This window comes from Macaca fascicularis, chromosome 5 (genome assembly GCF_037993035.2).
Source record: "Macaca fascicularis isolate 582-1 chromosome 5, T2T-MFA8v1.1".
Classification (NCBI taxonomy): Eukaryota; Metazoa; Chordata; class Mammalia; order Primates; family Cercopithecidae; genus Macaca; species Macaca fascicularis.
In genome coordinates this window covers 589,993-603,403 of record NC_088379.1, presented here as the reverse complement: position 1 = coordinate 603,403, position 13,411 = coordinate 589,993, and the positions used below count along the sequence as shown (strand labels likewise).

General features: G+C 47.3%; 1 protein-coding gene across 40 annotated transcripts in view; it reads right to left on the bottom strand.

Annotated features, from left to right (window-relative positions):
• The window catches only part of PIGG (phosphatidylinositol glycan anchor biosynthesis class G (EMM blood group)), a 59,648-nt gene that overhangs the window by 38,628 nt on the left and 7,609 nt on the right, over positions 1 to 13,411 (bottom strand). For all 40 annotated transcript variants that reach the window (XR_012434529.1, XR_012434530.1, XR_012434531.1 and 37 more), the window contains 4 exons: positions 12,432 to 12,641; positions 10,462 to 10,650; positions 9,244 to 9,385; positions 956 to 1,168 (listed from right to left, as the gene is read on the bottom strand). Coding sequence is in view for 13 of the 40 variants with exons in the window: in XM_005554239.5 (XP_005554296.3) it covers positions 956 to 1,168; positions 9,244 to 9,385; positions 10,462 to 10,650; positions 12,432 to 12,641 (754 nt within the window). In the remaining 27 variants the exon portion in view is untranslated. The remainder of the gene's footprint in view (positions 1 to 955; positions 1,169 to 9,243; positions 9,386 to 10,461; positions 10,651 to 12,431; positions 12,642 to 13,411) is intronic.

Below are 13,411 nucleotides of genomic sequence, written 5' to 3'. Positions count from 1 at the left end.
CCCCATTTACTCAGAATAAAAGTGAAAGCCCCTGCAGTGCCTAGTGGCCCTCATGCCTTAACGCCATCTCCTCTGCCCTGTCTTGCCACTCTGGCCCCTGCTCTGACCATCCCCTGAACGTGCGCCCCGTGGAGGACCCTGTCTGCTGCCCCCACAGCCTGTAATGTGCCCTCCCAGATGGCCAGTGGCCAGCCTGCCCCAGCAGCTCCCCAACCCGCTTCACTTCCCACCCCATGCCTGTTTATTCTTTTTTTTTTTTTTGAGATGGAGTCTCACTGTCGCCCAGGCTGGAGTGCAGTGGCGTGATCTCAGCTCACTGCAACCTCCGCCTCTGGGATTCAAGCAATTCTCCTGCCTCAGCCTCCCGAGGAGCTGGGATTACAGGTGCCCGCTATCATGCTAATTTTTGTATTTTTAGTAGAGATGGGGTTTCACTGTGTTGGTCAGGCTGGTCTTGAACTCCTGAACTCATGATCCGCCTGCCTCGGCCTCCCAGAGTGCTGGGATCACAAGTGTGAGCCAGCCCTCACAGGCCCAGCCCTGTTTATTCTTTTCCTAAGGTACTCATCACCACTGGCCATCGATCACTTCCTTTTCTCTCCTCCCTCTGGAAGTTTCCATGAGGGCAGAGCCTCTTACCGCTCAATGATCTGTCTCCAGTGCCTGTAACAGCCTCTCATTCTTAAAAAGATCTCATTCTTAACAAGATCCTGGTAAATAGCTGTTGAATGAACAAATTTATGAAAGAACTTTAATTAGATAACTGCATCTGAGGGTGTTGCCAATGGTGATTGTTAAAAGTTCTAAGAAAACAGAAGCACAGTCTGTATAATCAAAGAGTAGTGATGAAAAAATATTCCTGACAAACTGCATACCACAGAAAGACGTTGGAGAAACACGACCTCAGTGGAAACACACAGCTCTGACAGAGTTCGGAAAAGATGAGTTGACTGACCTTTTTCATATGACGGTACATTCTCTTGCAACAGTTTACTAAGCTGCACTGTATTCAAATGTAAAAATCTCAACTGCTCTCTCATTGGTCTTCCTTCCACCACCGGGAATAGAAGGCTCCCTACGCTGTCTTTCGGAATCGGCAATCCAAGTGCTATCGCCAGGGTCGCGGCCACATCCGTCTGTTGGACATGCTTTGGATGTCGGATATCACCTAGAAAAAGAAAACATTTTAAGTAACAGACTTCTAGAAAGTTTAAGATGGTAGTCATTCTTGAATTAGACCTTCTACAACTAACATGAGCCAAATGATCCGTCTCTTCACACCATTCAACACAGAACCCTACAGGAATCACCTCACTGCTTGCTGTGTCGATACAGTAACAGAACCCATTCTATGCCAGGGGCGGTGTCTTTCCTTCAGTAGCCTGCAAAAGGCTGGGAGAGAGACTCATACGAGGAATTCCATACAGTGAGGCTACGGAGCACAGGCTGAACACAGAGGAAGCAGGTGGTCCAGCAGACATGGAGGGACCGTCACTTTGGCAAGGTCAACAGCCAACCGAGAATGAAGTGAGGCTGGGATCGCTGACAGCCTGGCCCCTCTGGATTTGGAGCGTCCCATGCTCTGCCCTCTATGAGTACACATGCTGTTGCTCATGGAGAAAATGAACCCTTCACGGCTCCGGAGCAGCTGTGGGTGCTTCTACAGGGGAGCGCAGAATGAGGCAGGTTCAGCTGGGCCAGGTGCTCTAATCATCTTGGACAAGCTGGACATCTGCCTGTTGGCTAAAGCTCAGTCCCCAACAGGGAGTGGTTATCCTCCCATCTCCTTGCAAGAATGGCTGTGATGTCAGCACAATGGGCCTAGGCCACTGCTCTGCCACCATCCACTGATTTCGAAGGAGACACTCAACTTGGTCGGAGTGTTTTCATCTGTAACGAGAGCAAACAGCTCCATACCCCGGAAGTTCAATGCACACCTGCCGGGCGCTGAGAGGCCACAGGGACGCTATTTAGGACAGGTGGTGCGTGAGGTGTCTTTAGATACTCAGGTGTGAGTCTGTGGAGGTTTTACTTTGATTGTGGTAATTTTTTGTTGTAGGGAGTTTTTAATTTGGTCAGATTTATTAATCAGGCCTTGGCCAACTCTCTAATGATGGCTTCTAGGTCATGCTTAGAAAGAACCTTCCACTCCAGTGTGGCTGTTTTCTTCCAGTACTTCTTTCTTCTAGTATTTTATTACATTAAGTGCTTTGAGCTGATACAAAAAAATAAAACACAGAAACAAAAGCAAACCCACCTGAAATTGCTTTTGACCCTCATACTGGTAGTGGCAGTGCTGGCATGGTTATTCTGAGACCGTTACGTGTCTATTGCGGGATAAAGCCAATGAGTCATTATGTGATATGCTAATTCTATCGTATCTGGAGTTGTTGACAACCAAGATTCTAAACTTAGGGAGAAGAAAGTACAGATGTAAGACCTAAGAAGTCAATTTTACGGTTTTGAAGGTGAATCTATACAAACACAAGATCATTTTATCTTAAAACAATCTCTTCTTTCTGTCTAGAAACAATGACCAACCACTCAGAGCTAGCACTGGTAGCTCTGAGACAGTGGTCTTGAAATACCACTTTCCACTAAAAAGAAGCAGGGCATCCTGGAGAAATTGCTGACTGCAGGTCTCAAGAAGGAAATGCACACGAGTAAACCGTAGTAAACCAAAGAGTTTTGGGGCTGGGGACCTAGAGATTTACAGAGACTTAAGAGACACATAAACAAATTACAATGTGTGGTCTTACTTGTAGCCTGATTCAAACAAGCTGAAACACTTAGAGAGAGAGAGAGAGACAGATCTTGGAGGGATGAACACTGTTCGGTGATATTAAGGAATTAACACTATCTTAAAAATGTGATAAGGGCATGAAGATTATGGGGGTAAAGAGCACATATCTTTTAGAAGTCTGCTTCCAAATAATAAAGGAGAAGGGAAATGAGTGTGAGCACAGATGAAAGAAGATTGGCTATAACTGGCCAATAACTGGTGAAGCTAGACTAGGGGGTTTATTATACTACTGCGGCTACTGGTCTACGTCTAAAATTTTCCACACTATAGGCTTTTAAAGACATTAACATGCTTTGATCTGGATTGATATTGTTGTAAAGAATAAGGCAGACAGTCTGCATTACCTTTTTCCAAAAGCTCAGCCAGGGGTACCAGCATCATTTATCGAGCACCATGTCTTTTCTGCACTAATCTGAGATGCCACCGTTATCACCAAATCCCCAGATACACTGAGGTCTATTTCTGGCCTCTTGATTTTGCATATTTGACTGGTTTGTGACCAGTTCTTACCTGCACAAACTATTTTAATAACTGTAATTCTGAAATACAAACACAGGGTAGGCCTGTGGATTGCACCCCACCAATGCTGAGGGGCCATGAAAGAAGTTCCAGCACTTCAGAAAACCATTCCCACAGCCCAGCAGCATCCTTTCACCGCCGGTCTCTACCTCCACTGGCTCGCCTGCAGAGTCTTCGACATTCAATCCACAAGTGATAAAACATCCACTAGGTGCCAGGCACCACTGCAGGCTTGGGGGACAGAACAACAAATAGGGTCAAACATTCCAGTAGCAAGAGGCCGAAAATAAAACAGACCTGCTCTGCCCTCTGTGGACGTCCACGAACAGGCATCCTCTCCTTCCCAAACGCCCTGACTCTGGAGCAGCCAGACCTGTGCTGCCCACACGGCGAGGTCAGCACTCTGGGGATGGGCAGTGGCGGGCTGAGTGTCTCTGAAGTCACTCACTACACAATCCAAAACTGCTTATTTTGAAAATAATAAACACCTTAACGTTTATTTTTATTAACATAAAATGAAAATTTGCATGCATTTTTAAGATAAACATCCTTCAGAACTATAGGGAATAGTGTTAAGAGTAGCTCCATGAACTTGCTCATCAATGAAACAAGCATAAATGGTAAAAATTTTAAAAACCACCACTATCACCATTCACAGTCTCTGGAAATTGTCTAGGAGTACACAACAAATGAAGAAATCTTTATTCAAGAAAATCCACTAGGCCTTGGTAAGAAGCATAAGAGTCTGTAGCCCTTGAACTGTGTCCTGCTCCATCCCTCCCCCTCCTAGCCCAGTGGGACAGAAACTCTCCTGTGGTGGGTGCAGCCCAGAACACAGAGCTCCCTTTCCCCCAGCTCCCCCAGTTCCCGATAGAGGATTATGCGATCTCCTTCCCATCTCCCCCTGCTCTTCCTTTCCTCTTCAAATAGACAATATCAATAAAGAGATAGAAATTATTATTATTATTTTTAGATGGAGTCTAACTCTATCGCCAGGCTGGAGTGCGGTGGCACAATCTCGGCTCACTGCAACCTCTGCCTCCCGGGTACAAGCGATTCTCCTGCCTCAGTGTCCTGAGTAGCTGGGATTACAGGCACCCACCACCACATCTGGCTAATTTTTGCACTTTTAGTAGAGACGGGTTTCATCATGTCGGTCAAGCAGTCTCGAACTTCTGACCTCGTGATCCACCCGCCTTGGCCTCCCAAAGTGCTGAGATTACAAGAGTGAGCCACCGCACCCGGCCAGAAATTATTCTTTAAAAAGCATCAAATGAAACTCTAGAGTTAAAAAAATATGATAACTGTTGGGAGGCTGAGGCGGGCAGATCACAAGGTCAGGAGTTTGAGATCAGCCTGGCCAATACTGTGAAACCCTGTCTCTACTAAAAATACAAAAATTAACCAGGCATGGTGGTGGGCACCTGTAATCCCAGCTACTTGGGAGGCTGAGGCAGGAGAATAGCTCGAATCCAGGAGGCGGAGGTTGCAGTGAGCTGAGATCATGCCACTGCACTCCAGCCTGGGTGACAGAGCAAGACTCCATCTCAAAAAAAGTAACTGAAACAGAAAATTCACTAAAGGGGTTTAACAACAGACCTGAGGCCGGGCGCGGTGGCCCACGCCTGTAATCCCAGCACTTTGGGAAGCTGAGGTGGGTGGATCACAAGGTCAGGAGATTGAGACCACGGTGAAACCCCGTCTCTACTAAAAATACAAAAAATTAGCCGGGCACAGTGGCGGGCGCCTATAGTCCCAGTTACTCAGGAGGCTGAGGCAGGAGAATGGCATGATCCTGGGAGGCGGAGCTTGCAGTGACCTGAGATCGCACCACTGCACTCCAGCCAGGGGACAGAGCGAGACTCCGAGACTCCGTCTCAAAACAAACAAACAAGGCCGGGCGCGGTGGCTCAAGCCTGTAATCCCAGCACTTTGGGAGGCCGAGACGGGTGGATCACGAGGTCAGGAGATCGAGACCATCCTGGCTAACACGGTGAAACCCCGTCTCTACTAAAAAATACAAAAAACTAGCCGGGCGAGGTGGCGGGCGTCTGTAGTCCCAGCTACGCGGGAGGCTGAGGCAGGAGAATGGCGTGAACCCGGGAGGCGGAGCTTGCAGTGAGCTGAGATCCGGCCACTGCACTGCAGCCTGGGTGACTCAAAAACAAACAAACAAACAAACAAACAAAACAAACAAAACAAAACAAAACAAAACAATAGACTTGAACTGGCAAAAGAAAGAACCAGCAATTTAAAGACAGATCAATAGAGATTATGCAACATATAGAGAGAAAATTTTCCAAATTTGATGAAACACATCAACCTACACATGCAAGAAGCTCAATGAATTCCAAGTTGAGTAAATATAAAATACAGATTATAGCAAAAATGCTAAAAGACAAAGAAATGGTAAACCCAATCAGATTTAAGATTGACTTTTCATCAGAAACCATTGAGGCCAGAAGGCAGTGCGACAGCATATTCAAAATGCTGAAAGAAAAAAATAGCCAACCCAGTCTTACAGTCAGCAAAACTATCTTTCCAAAAAGCAGACAAAATAGACATCCCAAATTTTTTCTAAAACAAAAAATTCTTTGCTAGCAAATCTGCTAGCAAGAAATACTAAAAGAAATTCTGCAGGCTGAAAGCCAGTGACTCCAGATCAAATTTCAGATACATAAAAAAGCAAAGAGCATCAGTAAAGGTAATTACATAATTACGAAAGATACTATAAAAGCATTGTCGGCCGGGCGCGGTGGCTCAAGCCTGTAATCCCAGCACTTTGGGAGGCCGAGACGGGCGGATCACGAGGTCAGAAGATCGAGACCATCTTGGCTAACACGGTGAAACCCCGTCTCTACTAAAAAATACAAAAAACTAGCCGGGCGAGGTGGCGGCGCCTGTAGTCCCAGCTACTCGGGAGGCTGAGGCAGGAGAATGGCGTGAACCCGGGAGGCAGAGCTTGCAGTGAGCTGAGATCCGGCCACTGCACTCCAGCCTGGGCGACAGAGCGAGACTCTGTCTCAAAAAAAAAAAAAAAAAAAAGAAAAAAGCATTGTCTTCTTTCCTCTCCTGATTTAAAAGCAATTATATAAAACCATATCTATATAATTATGCCATCAGTTTATAACATACAGAAAAGCGACATATTTGATAACAACAGCACAGAGTTGGCAGGTGGGGACACGCTATACTGGAGTAAGAAAATGACAACATAGGAAAATATACATCCACACAAAAAGCTATACACACATGATCACAGCATCATTATTCATCATGGGCAGAAAGTGGAAACAACCCAAATGTCCACCAACTCATGAATGGTCAATGAATGTGTTAAATCCATGCAACGGAAGACTATTTAACAACAAAAGAAATGAAGTCTTTTTTTTATTTTTTTAAGACGGGAAGTTTCACTCCTGTCACCCAGGCTAGAGTGCAATGGCACGATCTCGGCACACTGCAACCTCCGCCTCCTGGGCTCAAGTGATTCTCCTGCTTCAGCCTCCCCAATAGCTGGGATTACAGGCATGCACCACCACACCCAACTAATTTTGTATTTTTAGTAGACACAGGGTTTCTCCATGTTGGTCAGGCTGGTCTCCAACTCCCGACCTCAGGTGATCCGCCCGCCTCGGCCTCCCAATGTGCTGGGATTACAGGCGAGAGCCACCGCGCCTGGCCTAGAAATGAAGTCTTGATACATGCTATAACTATGAACCTGGAAAAACACTATCCTACATGAAAGAGGCCACGCACATGAGACCACATGGTTCCATTTACACAAAACATGCAGAAGAGGCAAATCTACAAAGATGATGATTACCTAGGGTTGGGGGAGGGAGAGAAGACTGGGCTGGGGAAGAGGAAGGCGGCTGCAGAACAGTATGGGGTTTCTTTCTGAGGTGAGGAAAATTATGTAAAATTGACTGTGATAATGGTGGCCCAACGCTGTGAGTACACCAGAGTACAGTCCTGGCTCATGAAACAGGCATGATGAGAATAAAGAAAACACAACATAACCACCTCTCAGGACTGAAGCTAGTGATGAGTTTGGCATGTGCAGGCAGCCTGCACACATGCAGCCGCCCCCACCATTCCCAGCTCTGCCAGGTCAGACATTCAAGATGAAGAAGCTTCATAAAAAGATAGAAGAGGTCAGATGGAGATGCTTCCCCAACTAACTCTCACTTCAGTGAAAGGGCTGTTCATTCAGCAGGTATTTGCTGGCAACTGTCACGTGCCAGGCAATGTTTCAGGCTCATGGTGGGCAAAACAGACATGGTCCTGTCCTCATCTGGCTTAAAGTGTAATGTGGAGGCAGATGTTATATGAATCCCATAAATAAACAAAATCCATCAATAAGTCTGCAATGATAAACCATGCCAAGAATGATGAATGGGGACAGCTAGAGAGATCAATCTGACCAGTGCAGGGCCTATCCATGGCATTTACAACCACAGAGGCAGGTGAGACCATATCTCCAGGGCGAATGCAGAACGAAACAAGAAGGCAGTCCGGTAAAAAAGACCAGGGAAAGGAAACTAGGCTAGCAAAGGAGAGAAAAGGAGGAAAACCAGAAAGATGTGAGGTCCCAGGAGCTATGGGACCAGCAGCGCTAAGGGTGCTGAAGGGTCAGTGAGAGCAGCGCCCGAAAGCGTCTGCTGTGCTTGACGGCACTGCAGAAATAACCGCTGAGCTCACTGCGAGTGAGTCTGTGAAATGTTGCAGCAGAAACCAGGCGCAAGCGGAAGGCAGGCCGCCCACGGGACAGCAAGGCCGACGGCCGCGAGGGCAGAGTGGGTAGGCTGGCGGCTGAGTCAGGGCACAGGTCAAAGTGGGGTGTGTGTGTGTTTGGGGCGTGTCTGAATATTGACAGACGGGGCCTCTGTCTGTCCTGCTCTGGTTGGGTCCCATGACTCTTGCTGACACTGCTGTTCGATAGATGGTTTTCAATAACGCAAACTTTTTAAAAAGCCAAGGTATTCACGTTTCCTTCAGTTCACATGTGCTGTCCAGATGTCTGAGCTACTGGCAGTTTTTCTCAACAGTTCCAGATATCCAGGCAGCAACACTCATACAAGAAAATTCTGACGAAGAATATTTGTATGTTAAGGATTAGAGGAAGGAATGTAACTTCAGATCCCGAAAGCCTTTTACCCCATTACTTTTCTTTTTTTTTTTTTTGAGATGGAGTCTCGCTCTATCACCCAGGCAGGAGTACAGTGGCCGGATCTCAGCTCACTGCAAGCTCCGCCTCCCGGGTTCACGCCATCCTCCTGCCTCAGCCTCCCGAGTAGCTGGGACTACAGGCGCCCGCCACCTCGCCCGGCTAGTTTTTTGTATTTAGTAGAGACGGGGTTTCACCGTGATAGCCAGGATGGTCTCGATCTCCTGACCTCGTGATCCGCCCGTCTCGGCCTCCCAAAGTGCTGGGATTACAGGCTTGAGCCACCGCGCCCGGCCCTGTGCCCCATTACTTTTCATTCTCACATTGCTCGGGGACTTCAACCTTACGGAGCTTCTAAAAAATAGGTTTTCAAAATTAAAACCAGACTATAGAAAACAAATATGCCGGGCGCGGTGGCTCACGCCTGTAATCCCAGCACTTTGGGAGGCCGAGATGGGCGGATCACGAGGTCAGGAGATCGAGACCATCCTGACTAACACGGTGAAACCCCGTCTCTACTAAAAATACAAAAATTAGCCGGGCGCGGTGGCGGCGCCTGTAGTCCCAGCTACACGGGAGGCTGAGGCAGGAGAATGGCGTGAACCCGGGAGGCGGAGCTTGCAGTGAGTGGAGATCCCGCCACCGCACTCCAGCCTGGGTGACAGAGCGAGACTCCGTCTCAAAAAAAAAAAAAAAAAAAAGAAAACAAATATAATACAGTTTCCAAATGTTAACATTCCTAAATTCTTACCAGGTTTCCTTTCAAACGCAGAACTGATTAAAATCAGAGGTGTATTCACTTCCTCCATGGAGGAGGCCCCGTGACTTCCTGTTTCAGACATGCCGTGGTCACCACAGAGAACCAGCAAATTGGGTAAAGGCGTCTCTCTCTCCTATGAGGCAAAGGAAAAATATTTCAACTGCGTTCAGACTGAAGAGAGCACATCATCTTAAGAAGACAAGTTTCGGTTTTAGCTTTACTTTACAGAGTTGTAGCTCTTTCTCAATGAATTAGATTTTTTTTCCCCTCTGAGCTCATAGCCAGATCACAGGGTCACAGTCAAATAACGTCGTAAATGAAGTCCACAGCATTGTACGCAGTTCATGGAGCACAGCAGGATGCATTTCTGCCCTCTGATGGCAGAGGATTTGTATCTGGTTTCTGTCTTTGCCACTGCCGAGCTGTGAGACTCTGGACACATTCTACTCCGTGCCTTCATCGCCTCATCTGTCAAATGGAATCTCTTCCACAGGACTCCGGTGAGAACACAACACACAGCACAAGGCAAGAGCTCTGAGCCACCACGTGGGGGCACCCATCAGGGTTCTCTGCCCCTGGGGTTGCAGCCACACAGCCTTTGCTGCTCCGGGACAAGCCAGGCAGGCTGTGTCTGACCCTCGCTGCTGCTCCTCCACCTGGAACACTCGTGCACAGACCACACCGTCTGCCCCTCCCTCCCTTCAAGTCTCTGCTCACCCTGCACACATCTTCAGGGAAGGCTTCTCTCAACATCTGTTGAAAGCCCCTCCTCCTGCCCTCTGAGTTTCTGCAGCACCCATCACTTCCTCACATACTTATTTACTCATGTTTTTGTTAGTATCTCCTGGCTAGAACACGAGCTTCATGAGGGATTATTGACTGTTTCACTGATGCACCAAATGCATGGACAGAAAGAGTGACACAGAACAGAGTGACACAGAACAGAAAGAGTGACACAGGTCTTCAGGAGGTATTAGTTGAATGAATGCACATGGGTAGGAGTGAGAGCTGCTGTTCTGCAGGGCTGCTGTAAGACAGTCAGTGCAGTGGACACTGAGACAGCGCTGCCCGTGGCATGCAGCCCCTGGCTGGCAGACTGATGGTGGACATTCACACAGGCACCCTGAATTCACTCAGGCAGTTGTATTTATCCTAGGGAATATCCACGTGAAACCACATCACCACACAGTGCGCGACGGCAAGCCTCACCTTCGACTGCAGCGAGGTGTGGATCTTCATCAGCACGCTGTCCATCTCGCTCAGCTTGTGCCCAATCAGGGGGCTATTGGGCCCTGAAATGTGGCCAATGTGGTCCAGCCCCAGGTAGTGGAGGATTAACATGTCCCAATCTCCTCTTTTTAATACTTTATCCAAATGCCTCGTGACATTATTATCCACCTTTGAAGGGGAAACACACGTATAAACAGCTCACCTAATTTCCCTGGATCTTCACTCCCCGGGGAAAAGGCAACAGTCATCTTAAAACCTAGGGGTTTATTCAGGTTAACAGGATTTGGGTGAGTTGAAAGACAACAAAATCTATGTCATTAAAAATAAATAAATAGGCAGGACACAGCAGCTCACACCTGTCATCTCAACACTTGAGGAGGCTGAAGGGGGAAGACTGCTTGAGGCCAAGATTTCAGGACCAGCCTGGGCAACATAGCAAGACCCCACGTCTATAATAAATAAATGAACATTAGCATTAGATTACACTTTTGCTAATACTGTTTTTATGTTTCTAGGCTATGGATCGAAGATATAATACAGATAATTTAAATGAGCAAGGGTTGTTCTAACAAAAATATTTTTCTGTGGGATCACTGCTGAGCTTGATGGGCATAACTAAAAGTTAGCAAATGGGCAAGTTAAATAGATCCCAAGTTGTCACGAGGTAACTAAGGGCAACGGGCAGTTAATTAAAGACAGGACAGTACCCAGAGTTGAAGTAACCAGCAGGACAGTGAAGCTGAGGGCACCTACATGTGTCCTACAAGAAGGCTGTTCTTGGAGGGAAAAAGACACAGCACTCAGTGATCACATTTATTTCTGAAATAAACACATCATGGAGGAGAGATTAGCAGTTGATCAGCCCCAGACAGAGCTGTCAGCCTGGTGAGCCCTGACCCCTCAGCTCGCTCATCTCCCTCCCACTAAAAAAATCTCCCATGAAGGCCGGGCGCGGTGGCTCACGCCTGTAATCCCAGCACTTTGGGAGGCCGAGGCGGGCGGATCACAAGGTCAGGAGATCGAGACCATGGTGAAACCCCGTCTCTACTAAAAATAGAAAAAAATTAGCCGGGCACAGTGGCGGGCGCCTGTAGTCCCAGCTAATCGGGAGGCTGAGGCCGGAGAATGGCGTGAACCCGGAAGTCAGAGCTTGCAGTGAGCCGAGATTGTGCCACTGCACTCTAGCCTGGGCGACAGAGCGAGACTCCGTCTCAAAAAAAAAAAAAAAAAAAAAAATCTCCCATGAAGAGAAGTGTTTCTCAATGATGCCATGTACAGTCAGGAAAACTCAGTCATTACTGAAAAGTAACTGTTGAAAGCGCCCCGCTTTGGACCAGGATAGGACTGCAGATGTTCCACAAGGCCCAGCCATCTAGGAGGTGACGGTGGCTAGACCCCAGGCCAGGAAGGTGTGGTGTGCCCCTGCCTCAGCCCCAGGGTCTGCTTTCTAACATGCGGGTCTTTGTTGGAAAAGCTCCAGGAAAATCCCCTCATGGCCAGGCCCCGCCCAGTCCACCACCTGCCCTCAGGGCATGAAGAGGCTCTGCTTGCAGCAGAACCAACAGGGTGTGCAGTCCTATAGCTCTGCCATACGCAGAGGGTACCAGCCTGTTCTGCCCACCTGGGGAGTCCCCACTCACCCATCACAACTCGGCTCAGACAGCCCCTTGGCTGTGTCACCCTTTCTGATCCTCTCTGCCCCTCAGTGGCACTCAGCTGTTCTAAGCTCTGGGTTCCATAAAACTCTGCTCACACCTGCTTCAGGTTTGTATTTCTGGATTGTCAACTGATTACGTGAGTGAATAATTTTTAAAATTGTCCATAGTACTCCCCATAAATTAATAAAACCAAATACAAAATAGTATCATCTCTCACTAAGCAATGGTGATGCCAGGCTCTATCTAGTATGATATTCTAGTACGATTTATTTTCTTATTTTAAAAACTGACCTCTGTGTAATCTGACACGAAAAATGAGGTTGTTCCATCATATTCCACAAAATGTTTTGGGAATAATTTAACCCAGGTTTCATCTCCATAAAAGATTATTCTTTTTCCAGCTGTTTTTGCTTGTCTTATCACACTGTCTTCCAGCAGCGCAGGAGAATTGAGGTTCCTGACGACATCGACAAAGCCAGGGAGGCTCCCCGTCATCAACGCCTTCAGTAAGAAAACGCAAGAATTAGACTACTGAATCCGAAACCGGAGCATGAAAAGGGCACTGAAGAATTTTTTTTTTGAGACAGGGTCTCTCTCTGCTGCTCAGGATGGAGTTGCAGTCACACAATCATGGATCACTGCAGCTTTGAACTCCTGGGCTCAAGCGGTCCTCCCACCTTGGCCTCCCAAGTAGCAGGGACTACAGGTGTGCGGCACCACACCCGGCTTTTTTTTTTTTTTTGGGTAGATACGGGGTCTCGCTATGTTGCCCAGGCTGGTCTGAAGATCATTTTATGGACAAAATAGGTGAGCATAAAGCTAGGGTATCCCTAGTACTGGTGGCTGGGTCAAAGTTAGGACAGTAATTAGGGTAAAGAAGAGAAAGTGGCACATAGATTCTGGCAAAAAACTGTAAACTCAATAATAATAAAGATAACCATATTAAAGGACATTCATGGCTCATAATAATCTTTCCAGCTGATAAGAGGTTAAAGGAAGTGGCTACGGATAGCGAGACAACAACAGCAGCCAGAGAAGCAGCTACAGTGATGTAGCTGAAGCAAATGGCAAAGTGAGGTATACATTAAAAACATTAACCTGTGTATTCAAAGCCTCTGCCAGGTTCCCAATTAAGATTCAAATCTCCACGTGACAAGCAAAGTCCATATGACTCCTAAGAATCCAGCAATTCCAACGTCTACCTTTGAGTGGAAAACCAGGATGAAAGCAGTCCTAAAGCGTCAACTTTCAGTAATTTACAAAGTGAACTG